Raw genomic sequence first — 24,158 nt, forward strand, 5'->3', positions numbered from 1 at the left:
AGGGAAAGAAACCACTCACAGCTCTCTACTTTAAGCCTAGCTCTTTTATTGGGGGGAGGGGGAATTCCAGAGTGGGGCGTCTCTGGAGCAAACAATGATGTCAGGGTGTCTGGGCAGCCCTTGGGCTCCTGGACGGAGTGTGAGAAAGCAGAGGGGGGTTCACAGCAGGGCCCAGACCAAGCCCACCAGCTCTGAGCCGGGCCACCTCAGGCCCTGATGTCAGTTTCCTTTGGACCAACAGGGGAGGTGGGGAGTAGCGCTGTCGTGGGCTCTTATCTGCTGTCTTGTCCAAATCTGGATGAGCGGTGGGAGCCTCTTGTCTCACTCACTGAGCAGTTGTCAGGACCCTGGGCCTCTGGATGTGGAGCTGGAGGCGGGAGAGAGGAGGTGAGTCCCAGGAGGCTCCAATAGAAGTTACCTGCCTCTAGACCAAGGGTGCCCACCACCCCCCAGGCAGCCCAGGGTGGTGGATGGCAGGGCTGGGGGGAAGGGAACAGCTACTAGCTGGGGACAGACCCCTGAGTCACCTCTGTAGTAGGGTCAACGTTCTCCAGAGAGGGCTGGAAATGGCTGTAGATGTTTTCAAGGGCGAATCTGTCTTCCTTCAGATTCTCATCTGCAGAAAAAGGGGCCGGGCTGAGAGTGAGACTGGGGGGCTGGCCCCATGTGACAGGAAGACAAGAGAGAAACACAGCCCCCTGACACGCCTAGGGTCAAAAGTCATGGCCACGGGCAGGCTCAGGGGTGACCTGGGCGAGGGTGGAACAGGAGGAAGGCCCTGCTCGAGGGTGACGGGCACACACTGCCTCACAGCCACGGGAACCACAGCAAGCAGAAACCAGCAGTGCCCAGAATCTTCTCTTGGAGTGGGCGTGCTTTCAGCCACCATTTTCCCAGTCCTGCACATCCCCCACTCCTGGGCCTCCAAGCTGCAGGCTCCAGGCTCTCCAGGCACTTCCACGACCATTTCTTCTTTCTGCCTCCTTCAAGGTCATCCCGGGGACCCTGCCCTTCACTCTGCTCTTTTCCGCACCTGTATTCTTCCTGCCGCCTCCCAGCCGCCCACTGGCCAAGACTTCTCCCCAGGCTTCAGATAGGCCAGAGCTGGTGATGCCTCTGTACCCCTATTCACCAGCCCCCGTACTCAATGCGCCCCCACCTGCTGCCTCTCCCCCGACCAGGCAGTGTCCCTCCCCCAATCCAGGCCTTCTCCCTTCCCCAGCCTGTGAGCAACAAGCCTGGCCCAGCTCACTGGCATCTAAATTACTTCTGCTATCCACTCCTCCCATCCCCCTGTCCCCACCCAGCCTCATCATTCTTCACCTACATTACAGCAGAGCCATCCCCTTGGTCTCCCCACTTTAGGGCTGCCCCCCTCAATTCACACTGAGTGAGCTGCTCGAAATGTATGTCTGGCTCCCTGACCTTAAATCCCCTCCAGTGGGTCCCTCCATCATGGCCCACAGAGATCTCCACGACCTCACTGGTATCTGTGTTCCTGGAAGCAGGAAGCACACAGCTTATGAACCAGCCCGCAGCACTGCCCAGCCTGCAGACTGGCTCAGGTGAGGGCGCTTCTGCAGTCTTCTGATCCCGCCCTGCCCTGGCCGGACCGGGCAGATTTCTGTGCCCCTGGAGCCCACGGCATGGCCCTGTCCTCCCACCAACTGTGAGTACATCTGAGACTCTCACAGGGGGTGGTCTCTGGGGGCAGGATCTGGCTGCTCTCCACCACCTGTAGCCCCTCCCCATTGTTTGGAGGAACTGGGAGGGCAGGACTTGCCCAGGGGCAGGGATGGTGGTGGCTAGAGATTCTTCATCTCCCTGCACCACGGGACATGGTGGCTTGCGGGACATGGTGGCTTTCCACGGCAGCTGGGAATCAGAAGAGCCCGAACACACAGGATGCTCCATGGAGAGGCAGTGTTTGAACCAGAGTGGGAGACAGAGTGGGATTGTGACTTGCAGAGCCCGAGGAACCTTCCAGACAGAGGTGCAGTACTTGCAAAGGCATGGGGGAGGGAAAGGGTGGGCACGGGGAGGAGCAGAGAAAAGACGAGGGTCGGCAAGGACCACATGGGGGCTCAGGGGTCAGGAGGCTGCAGAGAAACTGGCCTAGCCCAGGGGCACAGCACCTGTAAAACCAGCTGGCAGGACACACGCAGCCCCCACAGCCACATCGTGTCTGGCTGTGATGCCTTCTCGGCCTATCTCCACCCACCAGCTTTGCCCCCACCCTCGCCTCTGGTGAGAAGTACCTTCCCAGATGCCTGTGTTCTGGAAGCCGCCAGGAAGATCTTCTCCTTGCCACAAATTGTATTCTTGCCTGCCAACAGAAACACCCTGAGCAGCTGGTGGCAGGGGGGTGGAGGGAGCTTAGAGGGCCCTGACCTTTGGCTTCTGGAAAGGGCTGTCACTGCCAAGCCCTGGGTCAGGGAGGGGCCTGCCCCCAGGGTGGTGGCAGAAAACAAAACATCTCCAAGGCCTGCCCTTCCCCCTCCTCCCTTCCACGGGAGTTCCATTATCGGTGAGATGGGACCAATGGACCAGAATCAGAGGAACCCCCCTCTGGCTGCCGGAGGTGCTCTGCCCTGTGCTTCTCAACCATCTCAGGGTAGATTCCCCCTCCCCCATTTTACTGCTGGGAAAGCAATGCCGGAGAGCTCATCCCCAGGGGTGCCCTGTGGCAGCCAAAGTGATAACACCAGGTAATGTCATCACATAATCCAATTTCAGGACACAAGTGTTTGGTCGCATCTCTCTGCCAAACAGATCAGATCCGCGGGCTGCCCTGTGCTGTTAACCAGAACTGAGTGGGGCTGGGTCCCCAGCAGACTTCCAAACGCTGAGGGGAAGGAGGAGAGCCTTGGGGTCTTGTGGCCCCCTTTCCCTGGGCCCGAATCCATAAGCTCACCTGTGCAGTTTTCTCTGGGATCGACCAAGGAAGACAGTCAGGATCACCACCATGACCACCAGCAGTGCTCCCACGGCCCCCACACTCCCGTACACCAGGCTCTTGCTGGTGCTCAATGCACACGTCTCTCCCCAGTACCAGTGTGTGTCCGAGGTTGGGCATCTGGAGACACACGCAAGCTCAGGCCAGTCCACCAACATCCCTCACACCCAATCTTGCAAAAGAAAAAAATCAATGCCAAAGCACAGGAAGCCGGCTCTCCCTCCAAGGAAGGGCAGGCACTGGTTAGGAGGGACCCAGGTTAGGAAGCTCCCCAAGACTAAGGGGCAGAGAGGAGATGGGGATTCAGTATTGCAGAACAGGATTCAGAATCTGAGTGTCAGATGCCTTGTCCTAGACACATCGTGCCCACTCATCTAATCTCTAGCTGGCACCTTGACTGACCTGTTACCATTTTTATATTTTATGCTTTAATGTATGCTCTCCTGAGCTTAATGCCCCAGCTATATATAGCTAGGAGTGATATAATGGCACTGTAGCTGGGATATTGAAAGGAAAGTGAAAGATAGAGATCTATAGATATAGATTTGGGAATTGGTGACTAGAACTTTCTCAGGAGGGGGCTTGCTCACTCCTAGAATGCCCACATCTATAACCTGCACCTCCCCCACCTCTGGTGGGGGTGGGGGGGTGAAGGGACACCTGGATAGAAGAAAGAGGGATGGGTGGGGAAGGATGTGTCTTGTAAGCTGTGCCCAACTCCTTCTGCGTCCCCCCCTACCCTGACCCCTGCCCCATAACTATGGTGGAGGGTGTGGTCCTACCACTAGAGAGAGTGGGCACTGGCCTTAGAGGGGCTGGACACTCACAGGCAGCGGGGGCCACTGCGTTGCAGCTGGCATTCTCCCTCATTACAGTTCAGTTGCAGCTTCGTCCCCGAGGTGCATTTGGTCACACAAGCCAGCTTCCCATCCAGCTCATCCACAAAGTAGAACTGGGCATAGTCCTTCGCAGCCTTCTGAGTGCATTGCTCTGGGGGGTGGGGGGTGGGGAAGGGTAGACAGCCTGGTTAAAGCACCACCAGCCCTCATGTTTACTGCCCACACCCTGTCCCCCCAACACCTACCACTCTGCAGAGATGCTTACCCTTCAAGTCAAACCCCAGCATCACGTTCTCGCTCACGATGGTGGCTTCCTCACTGAAGCACAGATGTGAGGAGGCTGCCAAGCATGGTGGGAAAGAACAAAACAAAAACACTTCCCTCTGCCCTACTAGGGTCATGGCCCATCCCTAGATGCAGCTGGGCCAGTAAGCAGGCTCAGATGGGATCATTAGGGCTGATGACAATCTGAGCCCACGACAGGGAGATGTTGGGGGCACTTTGGAGTCTGGGGAAATGGGGCCTGGCTTCTGGATCCCTATAGGGAGGTCTCTGGAGTTCCAGAAAGGAGGAGAGACATGGGGTGAGGGGAGGCTGAGGCATTCCTACCCTTTCCCCACCAACATCAAGGGGTTTTAGGAGAGCCTACCTCTGCACTCTTCAGAATCACCAGATAGCCTTTTGGTCTCATTCATAATCTTGACCTTTATGAGTTTAGAGAGGTTTGCAAATAGTTTGTCAAACTCTGAAGTGTAGTTTGCCTCCATGATGACGTCATGTTCCACCACGACACTGCCATTGCTAAAACCAGGAGTTGGTGATTCATCAGTCACCCTATGTCGCCCACCCTCCCAGAAAGTGGGGCCCACAAAGCCAGAGGGGTGATGAAACACAATTAACTATGTGACCCAGAGGCAGGACAGACTAGAGACTGTTCCCTCCAACAGTTAGCATCCTAGAGGGAAGCTGCAGAGTAAAATGACCTAAGATTCCAAAATATCAGTGATCACAATAAATGCCATTGGGTGAAATCCATTCTTAAAACTGGAAGCTCTTGGGTGAAGACATGGTGGAATTGAACCATTGTGACTGTTGGAGGGAGGATCAAATGGTGCAGCCATTGTGGAAAATAGTATGGCAGCTCCTCAAAAAATTAAAAATGGAATTACCATATGACCCAGCAATTCCACTTCTGGGTATTTATCCCAAAAAATTGAAAGCAGGGATTTGAAGATATATTCATACACCCATGTTTGTAGCAGCATTATTCACAATAGCTAAAAAGAAGCAAACTAAGAACTGTCCATTGATGGATGAATGGATAAACAAGATGTGGTACACAGTACTATGAAATGTTTTTCAATCTTACAAAAGAAGAAATTTTTGACATCTGCTGCAACATGGATGAACCTTGAGGACATTGTGCTAAGTGAAATAGCCAGTCACAAAAGGACAAATAGTGTATGAGTATTTACATGAGTACTAATATGAAGTCCCTAGAGTAATCCAATTCATAGAGACAGAAAGTAGAAAGGAGGTTGCCCGAGGTGGGATGAGGGAGAATTGAGAGTTATTGTTTAAAAGGTACAGAGTTGGATGTCTGTGTGGCTCAGTCAGTCGGACATCTGGCTCTTGATTTTGGCTCAGGTCATGATCTCATGGTTTGGTTTGTGGGATGCAGCCCCAAGTCAGGCTCTGTGCTGATAGCGTGGAGCCAGCTTGGGATTCTCTCTCTTTCTCTCTCTCTCTCTCTCTCTACCCCCCTTCAAAACAAACAAACAAACTTAAAAAAATAAAATAAAGGGTACAGAGTTTCAGTTTGGGAAGACGGAAAAGTTCTGGAGATGGACCATGATGCTGGTTGCACAACAATGTGAATGTACTTAATGACACTAAACCATACACTTAAAATGATTAATTTAATGATTAATGGCCACCTTTTGTTATGTGCATTTCACCACAGTAAAAAATACTTAAAATTAAAAAATTTTTAAATGGAGGCTGTTGGATTTTATTTTGAAAACCAAACAAGCATGCTTTTAGAAATGAAGAAACATGAGGTCACTTTAGAAATATAAGATTCCAACCCAGAAGCTCCTTGTAAGAAGGCCAATGGGACACTGAGAGATCTTGAGACAAGGTCTGTCACCAGTCACAGACATTGTGACAGAGAAGTCAGAACCAGGAGCCAGGAGTACTTAAAACAACAAAAACTTGTGCCAAAATGGAGACTGAAACAAGCACTGGTACTGGGCAGGAGGTCAAGATGGAGTAGAGGATGCTGAGGCATGGAACCCCATGGGCATTTGACAGTATAGATCTCCCTCTTTCCTTGCTGGGAGAAGACACCTTCCAGGCTCCCTTCCCACCTTCCCTTCTGTCTCCTTCTTTCCACTTTCCTTTGGGGGCTCTGCTTTTCCTGTCTATCCCTTAGATGCTGGTGCTTCTCATGATTCTTTCCTGGGAAATGTTCACTCCTATGCTATAATGATTCCCAGGCCATCTGGTCTACTCCCAGGGCTTCCAGCAACTTCTATCCAGGAAAACCAACACCAGTGTCTCCGCTGCAGACACTTTCTATCCACCACACACTGTTCCATTACTCAACCACTCAATGTGGCTGGGTCCCAGGCACTTGAGACTCCACATAGCCCACTCTTCATCTTCTTCCCCATCCTCCTCCTCCTTACCTTCCTTATCTCATCAAAGGGCACTCTACATTGCCAGCAGCCCAGAAATCTGGTGTTATTCCTCCTCTCCAAACACCCATCAAATCCTCATGATCTGCTGGTCCTGCTTCTTAAAGATCTTTCACACTAGACAATTTTTCTTCTGCACTGTCACCTCTCTGATCCAGGCCACTCTAATCTCCATCCCCTGTCCACCCATTCTCAGTCCTGCAGTCAAACTGAGCTGTCTGCAGTGCCAATCAGATATTTTCCCACGTGGGCCAAAACTGCTGATACTTAAAGACTAAGTAACTTGGTATGGGTCATCTTTCCACCTCCTTTCCCACCATGACCCTTTTGCCCTCAAGTAGTAACTATTCTTTATGTTCCTGGAATCTGCCCTCCTCTTTCTCACTTCTGGGTGAGACTGAGCCATCCTTCATCAATTCCCTTTACCTGGCTCATTCCTCTTCATGCTTTAAGCCTCAGCTTAAAGCTGTCACTTCTTCCAGAAAGATTTCCCTCCACCTCACCCAGCTTGCATTTGAGACCTCTCCCATTGCACCCTGTGTGTCTCTTACCATTAACTCTAACCAGATTGCACAGCCATTTTGCTCTGTTCTGCCACTCTTTACTCCATGAAGACCAGGACCACTGTATTCCCTGCACCTAACACAGCGTAGGCTTTCAATACAAGTTTGCAGAATTGATGAAGGATGAATGAATGTATAAATGAATGGCTCAGAGCCTTCTGGTGTTGCCCGTGGGCTGGGGGCCCATCTGGTCCAGCCAGGTACTGATACTCATTCAAGACAGGAGAAGACAAGAGAGCAGAGAGAAGGGGCTTCCTGCACCCCTCACATACTCACAACAGTCTCCTAATGATCACGCCTCTGTACTGGGGAAAGTCTTTGCCCATGTAAGCTTTATCCATCTGAAAGAAATGAGGCAGCCAAGTTCATACACGAATGGGGGATGCAGCAGCCCCTGTTCCCTGTCTCAGAGGCATCCCCAGGGCCCCCTTCCCACAGGGAACCCATGGATTAACCCATAGGAAAGAAGGAAAGGAATGTGGGTGAGGTGGTGTTCAAGGAAGGGGCTCTCAGAGGCCCCCCTCTCAGGACTTGGGAAGACTGAAGGGATCTATGAGCTGAAAAACTCCAAAGTCAGTCAGAATGAGCCCCTGTATCCCCAATAACATTGGACATCCACTTTGGAGGATCTGAGATTTCCCTACTCTTACCTGACTCTTGAATAGTTGAGTGAAATTCCAGTATTCTGGAGAGGATATGTTATTCAGATCTTTTGTGAAATTCTTGTTAGTCACTTTCACTGTCACACCTAAAGTGGCATTGATTATTTCTGGGATTTCTGTGGGAACAGATCAGATTATACATGAGACAGCAACCTCTCAGTAATGTCTTCTGGGATTAATTTCCTCCTGCTGTTCTCATGGAGGCAAAGAAAGTGGGTAGGCAGGTGGATGGAAATTCAAGAGACAAGTAGGAGTCACTGAAACTTTTGCCCCTTATCTCTGAACACTACAAGGAACTAGTGGCCAGGATCATGACCCAGAGAGACAGAGCTAAGTGGAAGTCTCCAGAAAGGGTTGGAATAGAAACATCCCGATGAGAGGGGCAGATGGGCCAGTGAAAAGAGCCCGGGAGGAGGAGTCAGAAGGCCCATGCTCTACCTGCATTTAGACCCAGGCAAAGGTCATATTTTCTCCTCTACCTGCACAATGAGGCAGTGGTAGCAGATAGTCCTTTCAATGTTACCCTCCTATTTAAGTGGTTAAGGAATGTGGGGACAATCTGAAGGTCTCAGAAAAGTTTATTACCTAGGAAGAAGGAGTCCACAAGGGACTTGCATTGGTAACCGAAGAAGCCTTGGGCACAGACACACTCTTTTCCATTCCAGATGGTCCCATTCTGGCACTGGCCTGTGAAGGGGTAGAATTCACAGCGGTCACCATGGAAGCCCAAGGGACAAAAAATACTATCTCCCATTCCAGGTCCCATCATTTAGGCATTGTACTGAAAGAGGAGGATGAGAACCACTGCCACCATCTTAAGCTCCAGGGGAGGTGGGGGGGAGGGAAATGAGGAGGGACAATGGGGAAGATGGAAACAAGAAATGAAAGAAGATGAGCAAAGAAAGCAAGAGCCCTACAAGGAAAAGAAAAGAAAAGGGAAAGAAAAGAAAAGAAAAGAAAAGAAAAGAAAAGAAAAGAAAAGAAAAGAAAAGAAAAGAAAAAGGAAAGAAAAGAAAAGAAAAGAAAAGAAAAGAAAAGAAAAAAGAAAAGACAACATCCACCCATGTGGATGACATGCTTTGACAACAAGAAGGCCCAGGAAGGATGAAACAAGACCACAACTAGGTCAAAACTGATTAGTTGATGAGAGAAGATGGACAGGAGAGGTTCACAGAGTGACGTACAAAAAGACTTACTTGGTGTCATAGCTGAAGACTGGGTCGTCATCACAGTTGTATGGTTGCTAGTGAACAGGGGATGGAGAGTTGAAGACGTACTGAACCCAAGGACTGGAGCATGGGTAGAGCCATGTGAAGTGGAGGACAGAGGAGGAGAAAAACCAGAGGAAGCTGTAACGGCTGAGGAAGAGTCAGAGACTGGCCTTGAGGACAAGCTAGGAAGAGCTGAGGCTAAAGAAGAAGCATGAGAGGTAGTGGTTTGGGAGCTGTCAGATGATATTGTTGTGTTTGGTGACCCTGTGCTGCTTTGGAAAATAGTAGATCCTCCTCTGAGGGTGGTGGCTGTTGGTCTGGAGATGTCTCTAGTTGTAGAAGAGAAAGTGAGAGCTGATGGGGATGCAGGACTAGGGCTGTCTGTGGAAGAGGGGATTGAAGTAGAAATCGTTGGTTTGGCAGAATCACTGCTGGTGATGAAAAGAGTGAAATTCTCACCCAAAGTGGTGAGCATTTGTCCAGAGACTGGGGGTGAAAAGGAATGGATGGGCCTTGATGAAGATAATGCACTAAGGTCTTCAGTGGTATTGGGGGCATCAGATGAATCCATTGTATTAGAGGAATAAGTGGTAGTGGTGAAGACACTCGATTCCTCAGTGATGGTTGTGATGGTAGTGGAGGACAACAAGCCAGAACCTGATGAGGGTGCAGGACCCCCACTAGGAGTGGTAGAGGAGGTGTCAACAGAAACTGTAGAACTGAACAAATCAGAAATGGTGTAGATGGTTGGCTTTTCTGTGAAAAGTGTGGTTGTTTGTCCAGAGACCAAGGTGGTAGTGGATAATTCACCGGGGCTTGATGTGGAAGTAAAACTTCCATTGACATTGGTGGAGGAGGTAACCACTGAACCAGTGGAGTAAGACAAATCAGTCATGGTTGTGTGGACAGTGGATGCTTCAGGAAGGGATGTGGGTGTTTGCCCAGAGACTAGAGTACTGGAAATTAATTCACCAGGACCAGATGGGGAAGAAGAACTTGCATTCTCAGTAGTATAGACGGTACCATGTGGAACTGTTGGATTTGATAAATCTGAGAGGATTGTGGAGGCAGTCGATTCCATAGTAAAGGATGTGGGTGTTTCTTGATATCCACCTGTAGTGAGAAAAGTTTCGCCTGAATTTGAAGTAGCAGCAGAATTTATGTTCTCTTTAGAAAGGGTGGTGTCTGAGGTTACTGTAGTTTTGGACAAATCAGGGGTGTCTGTATAGACAGTAGACCCATCACTTAGGCTTGAGGATGTCTCTTGTGAGACACCAGAGGTGGTAGAGAGCTGGCCAGGACCTGAAGAGGAACTTCCTTCAAATCTGGTAAAAGAGGTTTCAGAGGAAACAGTAGATTGGGACAAATCAGAAGCACTGGTGTAGACAGTTGACTCCTCTGTAAGAGTCATGGTGGTTTGTTCAGAGATTACAGTCTGGTTAGAGAGGTCACTGGGGCTTGATGGGGAAGCAGAACTTGCTTTGTCTGTGCTATAGGAAGAGTGGGAAGAAAATGTTGGTGTCAACACCTTTGAGGTTATTGTATAGAATGTGGATCCTGGAGGAAAAGTTGTTTGTCCATCACCACCAGAGGTGGTAAAAGATTTGCCGGGGATAGATGTGGACATAGAACTTCTATCCTCTTTGCTGAAAGTGGTTGCAGATGAGTCTGTGGGTTGAGAAAAATCAAAGATTGTGCTATGCCCTGTGGATTTCAAGGGGACCGTACTGGCAGTTGTTACTGAGACAGCTGGATTAGTAGATGCCTCTCCAAGGCTCCATGGGGTAGCAGAACTCCTAGTGCCTGTGGGATGGGGGCTGTAGAAAGAAACTGTTGATTCAGATGATTCTGAAATGGTGGCATGGATTGTTGGCTCCTCTGTGAGAGTTGTAGTACTTTGTTCAGAGATCCAAGTGGGAGTAGAGAGTTCACTGGGGATTGATGGAGAAGCAGGACTTGCATTGTCTGTGCTGTAAGAATGATGGGTAGAAAATAATGGTGTGGGCAGCTCTGAGGTGATTGTATAGAAGGTGGATCCTTGAGGAAAATATGTGCTTGAGTGTGCATCACCACCAGAAGTCGTAGAGGATTCAATGACATTTAATGAGGAAAAAGAAATACCATTGTCTTTGGTAACAACAGTCTCCAAAGTATCTGTAGATTTGGATAAATTGGGGGTGCCTGTAGAGAGAGTGGATTTCACTGTGATGCCTGTGGTTGTCTCTGCTGAGACAGTGGGGGTGGTAGACGATATGTTAGAACTTGAGGAGGATGTAGAACTTCCTTCATCGTGGACAGAGGTAGTCTCGGAGGAAATGGTTGGTGTGGACATATCAGAAATGTTTGTGTAGAGAGTTCTCTCTTCTGTAAAGGAGACTGTTGTGGCTGTTGGTCCAGATGACTGACTGGATGTAGAGGATGCACTAGGACCAAAAGGAGATGAAGAACTTCCCTTGCCAGTAGTCAAGAAGGTACTGAGGGAAACGGTAGGATGTGACATATTGGAGACAGTTGTGGAGACGGCAGATTCCATAGTAAAAGACACTGTTGTTTGTACATCACTTTGAGAACTGGTAAACAATTCACTAGAACTCAGTGTTGATCTAGTACTTCCATCATCCTTGGTAAATATGGTTGTTAATGGATCTGTGGGTATAACGGAATCTGTGAGATAGGAAGAGTGGGTGGAAACTATTGTTGTGGATAGCTCTGAGGGGGAGGTGGAGAAAGCAGACCCCATAACAAAGGATGTTGTTATTTGTCCGTGATCAGCATTTGTAGTAAAGGATTCAGCAGTTCTTGATGTGGAAGCAGAAAGTCCATCCTCCTTGCTAACAGTGCTGTCTGAGATAACTGTAGATTTTGATGAATGAGGGGTGCCTGTATACATGCTGGATCCCTCCATGAGGCCTGTGGTTGTCTGTGCTGAAGCAGAGAGTATGCTAGAAGGCTGGGCAGGACTGGAAGGGAACACAGCACTTCCATCACCACTGGTATAAGATGTTTCAGAAGAAATGGTCATTTTGGACAAATCAGGCATAGTTGTAAAGACAGAGGGCAATCCAGTAAAAGTTGTAGCGCTGTGTCCAGTGGTCAGGGAAGCGGTGGGAAATCCTTCATGGTCTGATGGAGTTGAAGAATCTGTACTATAGGAAGACACTGTGTATTTTGACGACTCTGAGATGCTTGTGGAGAAAGTAGACTCCATAGCTGTGGGTGAGGCTGATGGTCCAGAACCAGGAGATGTGGTTAAAGATTCAGTGGGACCTGCTGTAGACACACGACTTTCATCATCCTTGGTATAAGTGGTTGCTGATGAGTCCGGAAGTTGAGAAGAATCAGACACGGTGCTGTGCTCTGTGGATGGCTGGGTGACTGTAGATGCAGTCAGTCGTGAGCCAACTGGGCTGGAAGAGAATTCTCCAGGACTCGAGGGTGCTGCAGAACTGCCAAGATCTGGGGTTCTGAGGCTGTAGGAAGAAGCTGTTGATTCAGATGAATCAGAAATGGTGTGGACAGTTGGCTTCTCTGTGAGAGTCCTGGCTGATTGTTCAGAGAGCACACTGGTGGTAAATAAATCACTAGAGCTTGACTGAGAAGTAGCACTTGCCTCATCCGTGCTGTAGGAAGAGTGAGTCGAAACTGTGGGTGCAGACACCTCTGAGGTGGTGGTGTAAGGAGGGGATCTTGGAGGTAAAGTTGTGCCTGTGTGTGGATCAACACCAGAAGTGGTAAATGATTCAGCAGGCCCAGATGTCGAAGCAGAACTTCCATCCTCCTTGGTAACTGTGCTGTCCGAGGTACTGGTAGGTTTGGACCCATTAGGTGTGTCTGTATAGACAGAAGGCCCCTCGGTCAGGCCTGTGTTTGTCTGTCCTGAAATCCCAGGGTTGGAAGACAGCAGGCCAGGAGTCGAACGGGACGTGGTCCCTTCATCATCCTGGGTGTAGGACGTTTCACCAGAAGCCGGTGTTGTTGATAAATCTGAAATGTGTGTGTAGGCAGCTGTCTCTTTAGTGAAAGGCGTGGCTGTTTGTCCAGAGACCTGAGTGCTGGTGGGTGATGGACCTGGACCCAGAGAGGATGAAGGACTTTCCTTGTCAGTGGTATGGGGGGTGTCTGGTGAAAATGTAGGATTTGATGAATCAGAGAGGGTCGAGGAGACTGTGGAAGCCACTGGAAAGAACATGGTGGTTTGGCCAAAACTACTGGAAGTAGAAAAGGCATCACTGGGATTTGAGGTGGGCTCAGGACTTCCATATTCTCTGGTAAAGGTGGTTACAGATGAGTCCGTGGGTTTAGAGGAATCAGAGATGGTGCTGTGGTCTGTGGATATCTGGGTGACGGCAGTGGCGGTTGGTCCTGAGACAGCTGGGCTGATGGATGCCTCTCCAGGACTCCATGGAGCTACAGAACTCCCAGCGCCTGTGACATGAGAAACCTCAGGTGATACTGCGGTCTCAGATGAATCTGACACAGAGGTGTGGACGGTTGTGTCACCTGTGAGAGTTGGGTCTGTTCGTTCAGTGACCACAGTGAGGGTAGAGAGCTCACTGATGCTGGATTCGGAGGCAGGACTTGCATTATCTGTGCTGTAGGAGGTGTGAGTTGTTGAAAATGTTGGTGTGGACAGCTCTGAGGGAGGGTAGAAAGTGGATCCCCCAGCAAAGGATGTGGTTGTTTGTTGGTGATAATCCTTTGTAGTAAAGGATTCAGTGGTTTTTGATGTGGAAGCAGAAAGCCCATCCTCTTTGGTAACAGTGCTTTCTGAGATAACTGTAGGTTCTGACGAATGAGTGGTACCTGTAACCATGCTGGATCCTTTCACGAGGCCTGTGGTTTTGTGTGCTGAGGCAGAGAGGGTGCTAGACAGATGGCCAGAATTGGAAGGGGACATTGCACTTCCATCATCCCTGGTATAGAAGGTTCCAGATGAAACGGCCGTTTCAGACAAATCAGGCATAGTTGTAAAGACAGAGGGCAATCCAGTAAAAGTTGTAGCGCTGTGTTCAGTGGTCAGGGAAGCGGTGGGAAATCCTTCATGGTCTGACGGAGTTGAAGAACCTGTACTATAGGAAGACCCTGTGGTTAAAGATTCAGTGGGACCTGATGTAGACACACGACTTTCATCATCCTTGGTATAAGTGGTTGCTGATGAGTCCGGAAGTTGAGAAGAATCAGACACGGTGCTGTGCTCTGTGGGTGGCTGGGTGACTGTAGATGCAGTCAGTCGTGAGCCAACTGGGCTGGAAGAGAATTCTCCAGGACTCGAGGGTGCTGCAGAACTGCCAAGGTCTGGGGTTCTGAGGCTGTAGGAAGAAGCTGTTGATTCAGATGAATCAGAAATGGTGTGGACAGTTGGCTTCTCTGTGAGAGTCCTGGCTGATTGTTCAGAGAGCACACTGGTGGTAAATAAATCACTAGAGCTTGACTGAGAAGTAGCACTTGCCTCATCCGTGCTGTAGGAAGAGTGAGTCGAAACTGTGGGTGCAGACACCTCTGAGGTGGTGGTGTAAGGAGGGGATCTTGGAGGTAAAGTTGTGCCTGTGTGTGGATCAACACCAGAAGTGGTAAATGATTCAGCAGGCCCAGATGTCGAAGCAGAACTTCCATCCTCCTTGGTAACTGTGCTGTCCGAGGTACTGGTAGGTTTGGACCCATTAGGTGTGTCTGTATAGACAGAAGGCCCCTCGGTCAGGCCTGTGTTTGTCTGTCCTGAAATCCCAGGGTTGGAAGACAGCAGGCCAGGAGTCGAACGGGACGTGGTCCCTTCATCATCCTGGGTGTAGGACGTTTCACCAGAAGCCGGTGTTGTTGATAAATCTGAAATGTGTGTGTAGGCAGCTGTCTCTTTAGTGAAAGGCGTGGCTGTTTGTCCAGAGACCTGAGTGCTGGTGGGTGATGGACCTGGACCCAGAGAGGATGAAGGACTTTCCTTGTCAGTGGTATGGGGGCTGTCTGGTGAAAATGTAGGATTTGATGAATCAGAGAGGGTCGAGGAGACTGTGGAAGCCACTGGAAAGAACATGGTGGTTTGGCCAAAACTACTGGAAGTAGAAAAGGCATCACTGGGATTTGAGGTGGGCTCAGGACTTCCATATTCTCTGGTAAAGGTGGTTACAGATGAGTCCGTGGGTTTAGAGGAATCAGAGATGGTGCTGTGGTCTGTGGATATCTGGGTGACGGCAGTGGCGGTTGGTCCTGAGACAGCTGGGCTGATGGATGCCTCTCCAGGACTCCATGGAGCTACAGAACTCCCAGCGCCTGTGACATGAGAAACCTCAGGTGATACTGCGGTCTCAGATGAATCTGACACAGAGGTGTGGACGGTTGTGTCACCTGTGAGAGTTGGGTCTGTTCGTTCAGTGACCACAGTGAGGGTAGAGAGCTCACTGATGCTGGATTCGGAGGCAGGACTTGCATTATCTGTGCTGTAGGAGGTGTGAGTTGTTGAAAATGTTGGTGTGGACAGCTCTGAGGGGGGGTAGAATGTGGACCCCCCAGCAAAGGATGTGGTTGTTTGTTGGTGATAATCCTTTGTAGTAAAGGATTCAGTGGTTTTTGATGTGGAAGCAGAAAGTCCCTCCTCTTTAGTAACGGTTCTGTCTGGGATAACTGCACTCTTGGACAAATCAGGGGTACCTGTGTGCAGAGTAGGTCCTTCTGTGAGGCCTAAATCTGTCTGTGCTGAGGCAGCAGGAGTATGACAATCTGTTCACAATTGTCACTAATCGATCTTAGTGACAATCTGTTCCAGATAGCTGGTCCACCTATGATACTGAAGGACAACTTATAAGAAGTATCAGGGAACCTATATATTTGGACACCTTACCAAAGGTTATCTAAAACTTTTGTCTTTTCTGGAATATACTAGTTTGTCTAGAGGGAAATGTATCACTAGATAAGGATCTGGATGTTGATTGTGATTTATGACTTGGATTAGTAGTTGTATGGTTGTGGATTTTGACAAATCTGTTTGCCCCCAAAAAATATGTATATTTTGCCCAAAATTGCCTACACATTCTCCCCTAAGCACTCTGGGACATGTTTATTTAGTTGGGCACTCTGGCATCAATTTGAAAGAACAGTTGTACGCACACAAATGCCCCATGCGCATTCTTTTGCTCCTCGCATTCTGTGATTTGCAAACCACATAGTCACCTTAAGTCATCTGGCTGATACTTAGTCTGACAAATCTCTTCCCCATCTCTTACATGTGAGACTCCCCCTACTCTATCCTAACAGTTCTCACAGACCCAAGAAGAATAGGAGAGCTAAAGCACATCGCCATGGATAATTCACCCACTGCCTGTCCTTTCTCTCCAGACACACTTACTCAAGGGCTAGCCACTCTATCACTTTTACCTGGCCACCCTGTAGCCCAGGTGAGCCATTCCTCCTCCCTGGCCCCACAGCCCATGCAATAAACTATAGTTGTCTAATAGTAAGAGTGCTGGGAATGCCTCCTGGGACTGGAGGTCTCATTCTGACATCTCTTCGCCACTTAGACCATGTGATTACATGTGTAAGACTCTATTCTCCTACATAAAGGGGGACTATAATCCTGTCTCCTCTTTGTCCTGCCTATGAAATGAGTAGGATCAAATATGGAAGGAATCTTTGTGACAATAGTGCCATAAAGCTAGGGAGTCTTAGGAATTCTACAAGATTGTATAAGGGGACTTCCTCAAAAGGGCAGGAGAAGCAGCCTCTTGTCCCTCCTGTCAGTTCCTCCTCCCTCCCCAAAGATGCCTTGGAACTGTGCCTTTCTCACCTCTCGTGAGGATGGACCTTTGCCACTGGCAGAAATGACCATGGAAACCTTCAGGGCAGGGCCACCCTCTGCCATTCCAGATACCCCATTTTCACTCCCTATTATAGGGAGGGTCCAGGAACTGAACAAGGACTGGAATCCAGGGTAAGTGGGGAGTGGACAATTAGTCAGGTTGGGTCATTCACATCAACAGTTCTGGATCCTTGGTTTTGCAGACCATCATCTCGGGAAGAGCACTACCAAATCACTGGTGGATGAGTTCAGGTCAAAGGTGTAATAATGGCTAAGACTTTTAGAATTTGACATTAATGAGAAAGATTGAAAAGATTGCTTGGCTATTTTTAAGACAATAGATATGTTTGTTTTGCCCAATGCTCTTGCCTCCAAGTTAGACTTTGCCTAATTCAGCATGACGGGAGCAGAGGGCCTGAGCTGGGGAGGCTGCCAAGGTGGAGGGCATCCTTGAGTCATGGGTATAAGGAGGATCAGAGAGAGAAGCAGCACACAGGGGCTCTGGTCAACACACAGCAGAGGGTGGCAAGGCTTAGAGTAAACCCAGGCATGGCTATAGGACCTCAGAGCCGCTTTCTCTTTCCTCTCATCCTTCCCTTGAGCCTTGGCCACTCTGTCCTCCTGCCTCTGAGGACACCTCATCCACTCGCCCCTCTGAAGCCCCCTTTGTATCTGACCTAGAGGCTACTGCAGTCCTCAGTCTCTCTACCTTGTGTGCCCCTGGGAAAGCCACTTCTCAGCTCTGCCCCACCCTTGTCCAGGCTATCATCCAAAGAGAAGTTCCTTGTGACTGCCAGAACCATGCTGGACGCCGGGGATAGCCAGCCACTCAGCCCCCCCAAACCAGTCCTCGCTGGGGCTCCTGGCCCTCCAGGGCAATGTGGGGGTAGTGGAGGTCCACATGTAAGGGAGGTGGGAGCGACCATGGTGGGGGGTGTGAGGAGGGAGGGAACAGCCCCTATGCCTTTCTTATCAAGAAAGACTTCAAAAAGAAAGTAATATCTGGGCTGCTATTTTCCCATTCTTTAAAAGAGTTTCATGGATTTAGGCATTATAAATTTTACTGGACTCTTAAAGTTATAAAAGTAGACTGTGTTTGTTGTGACAAGTCAAACAATGAAAAGACACATAAAGGCAGTTTATGGTGGTGTCTCTAACTGAATCACAAAGAATGAATAGAGGTGGGGAGGGCTGGCATTTATTGGCCGCCTATCAGAGTCCCATACTAGCCTTATCACAACTGGAACTCAGTGGTTGTGTAGGGAACTGCCTGCACAATCCACTGACCCTCACCCCTCCCCAGAGCAGAATCTCCCCAATCACAGAGAGCACTTCTGTCCTGTTCAGCCTGACCCACAGCGGGTGTTCAATGAGCATTTCTGAAGTAAATGAGTAAATGATTACTGGAAAGTCCACTGGACTCTTTTTCCTAATGTTTTAATGTTACATAATACTATTCTGTGAGGCAGGCATTACTATTTCGATCTCAAATATTAACTAGAGTTCCAAAGGTTAAATTCTCTCCAAGCTCACCCAGCTGGCAGGATAGCATCCAAGAGAGAGAAGTGGGGCAGAGCAAAGGCTAGTAAAGCAGGGGTGAGGCCAGCTCTGGACTTGGCGGAGCAACAATGAGTGAAGAACGCCCAGCGAAAAGGCCATGGTCCCAACTGTACCTTAGAAGAAGAGAGCCCTGGAGTGAAGGGGCAACAAGGGTAGAGGCACAGAGATTGGTGAGGCCATGGCAGGGACATGGAGGGCCACCAGGGACCACAACTAAGGCCAGGACACTCATCGAAATGGACTTCGGACATCCTTCTGTCTTTCATTTTTATTCCTGGATTCATACCGTTTACTCTATTTAGTTGCCATTCAATCTCACAGTTCATGAGTTCGAGCCCCGTGTCAGGCTCTGTGCTGACGGCTCTCTCTTTCAAAAATAAATAAACATTAAAATATTTATATGTATAAAAAAAAGAATGGAAAAAATTTAAAAAAAAAAAAAAAAAAAAAAGGGGCGCCTGGGTGGCTCAGTCGGTTAAGCGGCCGACTTCGGCTCAGGTCATGATCTCGCGGTCCGTGAGTTCGAGCCCCGCGTCAGGCTCTGTGCTGACAGCTCGGAGCCTGGAGCCTGTTTCAGATTCTGTGTCTCCCTCTCTCTGACCCTCCCCCATTCATGCTCTGTCTCTCTCTGTCTCAAAAATAAATAAACGTTAAAAAAAAAAAATTAAAAAAAAAAAAAAAAAAGAATGGAATATCGATGGCCATTAAAACACATACTGCCAATAGAATAAATCTAAACACATACTCAGAAATATACGAAAATGTTCACAATGTTTCTCTGAGTGGTAAGGTTAAGCAAAATTTTCTTCCTTTTGTTTGCCTATATTTTCCCTATGTTATACAACAAACATGCACTCATGGTATCATGTTTAAAACATATGTGCCATAAAAATAAAAGGTTCGATGTATCCAACACCTTGGAAAATGCAGGAAAATCACTCATGGTTAATGATTCCCAAGCTGGGATTCCTCACACTCTCGTGATCAAAATGCTTAACAAAAATGGTCTACAGCTGACCCTTGAATAGCACGGCTTTGAACTGCATGGGTCCACTTGCCCACAGATCTTTTCCAGGACAGCACTGTAAATGTATTTTCTCTTCTTTATGATTTTTGTAATATAATACTTTCTTTTCTCTAGCTCACTTTATCGTAGAAATGCGGTATATAATACACAGAACACCCAAAATATGTGTCAATTGACTGTTTATGTTATTGGTTAGGCTTCTGGTCAACAGTAAGGCTGTGAGTAGTTACGTTTTGCGGGAGTCGAGAGTAACATGGGGATTTTTGACTACACAGTGGTCAGCGCCCCAATCCCTGTGTCGTTCAGGGGTCAACTGTATTTGCCTATGTTTCAGTTGCATTAACTCACCATCAAAGACACTAGCTCTCCTACCAAACAAGCAAAATTTGCTACTTTCCTGCCCTGTTGACAGTTTTTACTTCTTTGCATTACGGGTGTTTAGATTTTCTTAAAAAGCTAAGCAGTGGAATAAGGCAGCCAGGTAGCTGGCCAAGTCTTCACTTGGTGGCCTTCTTGGGGAAAAGCCCTAGAAAGCAAGTCTGAAGACCGCCACCGAGATGTGAGACTGTTTCCTCCTGCCACCTCCAAAATACATTTGTGCCTGAGGTGGACTCAGTCAATGGGGTCCACAGGAGCAGCCCCGAAGGCTGGGGTGCGAGCGGGGCCCATGAGTGCCTCCAGGATCAGCCACTACACAGCTGTAGGAGCTCGTGCAGTTACCCTCTCCAAACGTCCATTTCCCCCTGGAAAAGGGAGATGAATGATGCCTGCCCTGACCACACTGCTCCCTCTAGAAGATTCTACAAGAGAAAGAGTGTGGAGCCACTGGGATGTGCTTTGGTCACCCGGCCCCGGGAGTACTTTCAGCCCTGCCATGCATGAGCTCAGTGGCTTGGGCCTGTCTCCTTTTCTCTAAGGCCGATCCCACCTGGCAGAGTGGCAATAGGGCTGAGGCCAGGCCAAGCCGCCCCAGCTCTCTCCCCTCCCCCTGCCCACAGCCTCCCTGAAGACAAGACAGCTGCTCTGGTTGCCGTGGAAGCTTGGTGGAACAGATTGAATTGTATCCCCCACTGCCCCCAAAAGATATGTGGCAGTCCTAACCCCAGAGCCCCCTGGGAATGTGACCTAATTTGGAAAGAAGGTCTTTGGAGGGGCCCCTGGGTGGCTCAGCCGGTTAAGCATCTGACTTCAGCTCAGGTCATGATCTCACAGTTTGTGGGTTCAAGCCTCGCATTGGGCTCTGTGCTGACAGCTCGGAGCCTGGAGCCTGCCTCGGAATCTGTGGCTCCCTCTCTCTCTGCCCCTCCCCCACTTGCACTGTCTTTCTCTCTCAAAAATAAATAAACCTTAAAAAATAATAAAAAATAAAAAGAAAGAAGGTCTTGGCAGATGTGATCAAGTTAAGCATCTCAGGATTGGATCCTCCTGAACTTAAGGCTGACCCTAAATCCAAATACTCATATCCTTAGGAGAGAAGGGAGAAGAAGATTGTACACACAGGGAAGGATGTCACGCAAAGATGAGAGAATAGATCAGAGTTATGCCACCATGGCCAAGGAACGCCGGGGCCACCAGAAGCTGGAGGAGGCAAGACAGGATCCCTCCCTGGAGGCTTTGGAGGGACCAGGCCCTGAAGCTACCTCGTTTTGGACTTCTGGCTTCCAGAACTATGAGAGAATAAATCTCTGCTGTTTGAAGCCGCCCAGTTTATTAATATAATGTCCAGACCCCAGGCTCAGTGAGGCCTCCCCATGTGCCCAAGGAATTTTTGTATCGATACTCCAATTCTCTCCATGGTTAGGTATGCCTTTGGCAATTCTGAATTGATCTAAGGCCTTTGAGTGTCAGTGTGTCCTCTGGTCCCGCTCGACAGCTAGCAACTTCAATGCCACCTCTCCCTGTGGCCTCCACGATCCGCCCCAGGGCGGAAGCAGCCTCTGGGACCCCGCCTGCCCTTCTCGGTCACGGCCCCCTCTCTGAGCTCCAGCACCACCGGGCTTGGGTGGCGGTCCTTCCTGTACTGTTTCCATGGTGCCATCTAATAAACCTGACTATAAACTGGCTTATTCATCCTCCCTCATCCCGAGCACCGAGCACCTGCCCAGGCAGAGCAGGCCTCTTGTGTTTGCTCAGTAAGTTTACTACCATCCGTGTAAAACACTTCCTTTTAATTGCTCGAATTTATTCCAGGCAAGTTTCAAAGGTTGTCCCTTTGTCTACTGTGGACAAATCTGTTGTCAGCTTCACCACACTCTTCTCGATTTTGTGCTTGGGCGTTTCTACTTCCGCCTTCATCTTTCTAGGCCACAGAGCTCTGACCCCTCAGGCCCCGGCCCCAGCCCCTCCACGACACACACTTCTACCCTGTCCCCCAGCCAGCCCGAGGAGCTTCCCTCCCATACCCTTCCCGTGAACACTTTAGAACTTCATGTACACGAAACAGGACACAGGCTTCCAACCCTCATGTCGATCCACAGCATTGTGTGGTCTTTGTGGTCCCTGTAGCTCATAGAGAATGGAGAATTCTAGACTGTGTCCTATTCACATCCACCCCCGAGCCCCGGGTCTGGAGGAGAGCTACCCCCAGAATCTCCATGGTCACCTCCGTCAAGCACCAGAAAGAGGCTCCTGCCCTCTCACTCACACAGGCTCTAAGGCAGCCTCTCCCGGGGCCCCCACAGCCCATCATCCGGCAAAGGGGGGCTCCCGGCTGGAGCCACGCCAGGATGGCTCTCAGGGCAAGACAAGAGTGTTCCCTGGCAGGGCAATCCACCCCTGCTCAGGCCACAGAGGTCCTCTGGTGTCCAAAAGCCTCCATCAGGCTTTAATGCCTTGGTCACCCAGGGGCACTCCCTCACTTTCCCAACGCGCCCTCCCGCACAGGCGCCCCTACTTTTGGGGCATTCCTACGCACATGTCCCCTGCACAGCCCTGTCCCGGTGTTTTTCCTACCTTCTCAGGTTGGCATTCCTTCTCCCTACTGTTTGCTTGTCCAAAACCTCATCAGTCCTCACAGTGAACTGGAGTACCCAGAGGAAGGCGCAAATTAGAAAGAAAACTATAAGGGCCCCTGAGTGGCTCAGTCGGTTGAGCGTCTGACTCTTGATTTCAGCTCAGGTCATGATCTCATGACTCGTGGGATTAAGCCCGGCATCAGCCTCCACACTGACAACATGGAGCCTGCTTTGGGATTCTCTCTCTCCCTCTGTCTGTGTCCTGCTCTTGTGTGTGTGTGTGTGTGTGTGCGCACACGCACACGCATGCACACGCTCTCTCTCAAAATAAATAAATGAACTTTCTTTTAAAAAAGCTAATATGGGGCACCTGGGTGGCTCAGTTGGTCAGGCATCTGACTTCAGCTCCTGTCATGATCTCACAGTTCATGGGTTTGAGCCCCGCATAGGGCTCTGTGCTGACAGCTCCGAGCCTGGAGCCTGCTTCGGATTCTGTGTCCCCCTCTCTGCCCCTCCTCTGCTCACACTCTATCTTTCTCTCTGTGTCTCTCAAAACTAAATAAACATTTTTTTAAAAGCTAATATAGCTATCATTAATGTACTTTCTTGGTGTCCTGAAATCCACAAAGTTCACACCCGCAGCCTCTCATCCTTTCCCGTTGGCAACTCCCAAGGGCTGCGCTTCTGGGCCTCGAAGGTGTCCGGGCAGGGGAGAAGCAGGTACGTGAGGGTATGGTGGCGCCTAAGGGCCCGTGTTCGTGAGGGGGACGTCTCAGAACTCCCTGCGTGGGTTATCTCACTATTGCCCTGCAGGGCACCAAAGACTCCCTTCCCCATCTCCCCCTGCCCACTCGCCACCCCTTCCCACAACCCTACAGGGCCTTCAACTCAAAAGCCCCCTCTTCTACCTGGGGCCTTGGGCTCACTCCCCCCAGCACTCCTCACCCCAGCATCTGTCCTGCCCACCCCTTCCCTCCGGTTCTTCCTGGTCTCTGGGGTGGGGGCTCAGAAAGTCTGCTCTGGTGAGGGACCCCACGGGAAATCAGCTTGAAACCAGTTGCTTCCCAGAGAAATGGCCATGACAGGCTCAACAAGGACCCAGAACCTGTGTCCCCCCCGCCCCGAGCCCTCCAACCATTTGTAACTAGAGGGGCTTTCCCAGGCTCTCCTGAGCTCTTCCCACACAAGGGAGAAGCTGCTAAATGCTGGATCCTTCCTTCCCCCAGGGCTGGCAGCCCGTTCGGTGCCTCTTTGGAAAGACCCGGCCTCCCGGGCAGATGCAGGCCACAGGACGAAGGCAGGCAGAAGCCACCATCCAGGTGAAGAAAAAGTCCCCGTTCCCCGCAGGGGGAAGGCTGGAGAAGGGAGACGGGGGGAGGCCAGCCCCCTTTCAGCCCCCGGGTCAGGGCTTGGCATAGGTCATCAACTGCACAACACAGGCCATGCCCCTTGCTCTGGACCCACATGTCTCCAGAGTGACCGCTTTAGCACCTCCAAAGGTAAGATGAGGTCACAGCCCAGGTCCAGCTCTTTGGCAGCCCCGTCCCCTGCAAAGGGAGTGAGGGAAAAGGAGGAAGCCAGCCACCTGAACCCTGCCTGAGGCCAGCATGCATTGGCCCCCCAGGGAGTGCCAGCCCCGGTCTCACTCACCCCGTGTCACTGGGGCAGGTGCCCAGAGCCAGAGACCCAGTGTCAGGATCCAGATCACCAGCATCTCCCGATGGGGCCCTGGACGCGAGGTCTTCCCTCATGAGGAGGGACCAAGAAATGAGAGCTCCCAGGGAGGGATCCAGCTATTTAAAGGACCCCGGAGATCTTTGCCTTGGGGAAGGTCAACGCCTGGCCCAGAGTAGGGGTGCGGTGATGGGGCTGGGTGGATGGTGTGTGGTGACCACAGGGAG

The 24,158-nt window shown here is 50.1% G+C and overlaps 1 protein-coding gene across 1 annotated transcript; it reads right to left on the minus strand.

The window, feature by feature from the left end:
* Nucleotides 1-24: 24 nt before the first annotated feature.
* On the minus strand, nt 25-23,970 carry LOC109251320 (mucin-12-like). Its single transcript, XM_019422822.2, has 12 exons — nt 23,908-23,970; nt 8,781-15,194; nt 8,305-8,406; nt 7,708-7,835; nt 7,334-7,398; nt 4,445-4,596; nt 4,061-4,135; nt 3,784-3,946; nt 2,915-3,076; nt 2,259-2,326; nt 528-616; nt 25-367 (listed from the first exon to the last, which is right to left on the minus strand). Exons 2-12 carry the CDS (start codon nt 14,956-14,958, stop codon nt 326-328), a joined length of 7,224 nt encoding a protein of 2,407 aa, XP_019278367.2. The 5' UTR covers nt 14,959-15,194; nt 23,908-23,970; the 3' UTR covers nt 25-325.
* Nucleotides 23,971-24,158: the final 188 nt, after the last annotated feature.

The sequence above is a fragment of the Panthera pardus genome, unplaced genomic scaffold (assembly GCF_024362965.1).
Source record: "Panthera pardus isolate Hobbes unplaced genomic scaffold, ASM2436296v1 HiC_scaffold_4, whole genome shotgun sequence".
NCBI lineage: Eukaryota > Metazoa > Chordata > Mammalia > Carnivora > Felidae > Panthera > Panthera pardus.